This window comes from Penaeus monodon, chromosome 15 (assembly GCF_015228065.2).
Source record: "Penaeus monodon isolate SGIC_2016 chromosome 15, NSTDA_Pmon_1, whole genome shotgun sequence".
NCBI classification, from domain to species: domain Eukaryota; kingdom Metazoa; phylum Arthropoda; class Malacostraca; order Decapoda; family Penaeidae; genus Penaeus; species Penaeus monodon.
Genome location: NC_051400.1, coordinates 31,228,932 through 31,230,236, shown reverse-complemented (window position 1 = coordinate 31,230,236; position 1,305 = coordinate 31,228,932). Strand labels below are relative to the sequence as shown.

Sequence of the window (1,305 nt, the reverse complement as noted above, 5' to 3'; positions counted from 1 at the left end):
TTTGATAGTCTAAAAGTTTTTAGTGTTTTAAACCAGCACTGATGGTTTATGTAAGACTTAGAGAAGAAAGTTTCTAAAACATATAGTAGCTGAACAAAAACTAGAATTCTTTACCCATACTACATAAGGAAGAGTTGCTGGTGGTAAGCCCTCTAGCACCAGACTGCAATATTTATATGATACTCGGCAAGATGCCATTTTGTGTATATCAGTGAGAGGGTGGTATTTTTTGCAGAATTGAAAAAACCTATAGCATATACATGCCACAAAATATTTGATATCTTGAAGCACAATTACATTAACCTATTCTACATTATTCTATACTAATATACGGGATAACAATGAATGCAATACAGTGACAACATATTGCCTGCAGCTTGATTTCCAAGCTGCATTGTTTGTACCTCACATGAAAATAAAAATCACCAAAATGTACTGGATGGTATGTGTGTTTTAAGAAAACAACCTACTGTTTGTGGTATAACCAGGTTGGAAGAAAAGATAATCTAGGCAAATAAGATCATGATATGGTACGACCAGTTCAGTGTCTGTTCATGTTGACCTTTGCAGTCTGGTATAAGGCAAAAACTGTTACTATAGTTTATAAACACATATTCAAATTAACATATACAGTAAATTAACAGCAGTGGGTCTCTGGGAGTTATGACTCTGCACTAAGATTTACCATAGTACTAAATGCAGTATATAACGTATTGATACCATAAGACAATTCAGATCTTAAACCGTTCAACTGTTACAACCAACGACGCAGACTTTTCACACAAAATAACTATTTCCTGGACTTTATCATGAGAATAATAAACGTAATCTAAACCCTATCCGTCTCTGCAAATAAGTTTTATTATTCCACTAATTCCAGCTTAGTCTAGATTAAATGTCATGTTTATGACATCACAAAAACATATATCTAGACTTGTAGTATACCTACATGAATAAATAATGACTTAATTTCATACACCAGGTGCTGGAATAACTGTAATTCTCCCATTTCTTCACTGTTGAGAGCTGTCTTTATTTTGATCAGCCTTCACTCCTTCTCCTGAAACTTAGGCCTACTAAAACCGGGTACGTACTGGTAAATTCGCAGTTATTACAATTAAACAGACTTATTCGAATATATAATTGCCAAATAATTATATTTTGTTGTTATTATCTTAATATAGTAGAATTTTACGATCCTATTTCATAAAAAAATATCATTATATAGATTTTTTTCATGTTTGCACAAGCCGTAAATATGATCCAGGCCTATCAAAGAAAATTTTACGTTATACCTATGACTAA

At 32.5% G+C, this 1,305-nt stretch overlaps 1 protein-coding gene across 1 annotated transcript in view; it reads right to left on the bottom strand.

Moving 5' to 3' along the window:
* Positions 1-1,065, bottom strand: part of LOC119581936 (zinc finger protein 37-like) — a 9,705-nt gene extending 8,640 nt beyond the window's left edge. The window contains exon 1 of the mRNA XM_037930108.1: positions 950-1,065. Coding sequence (XP_037786036.1) covers positions 950-1,009 — 60 coding nt within the window. The 5' untranslated portion in view covers positions 1,010-1,065. The remainder of the gene's footprint in view (positions 1-949) is intronic.
* Positions 1,066-1,305: the final 240 nt, after the last annotated feature.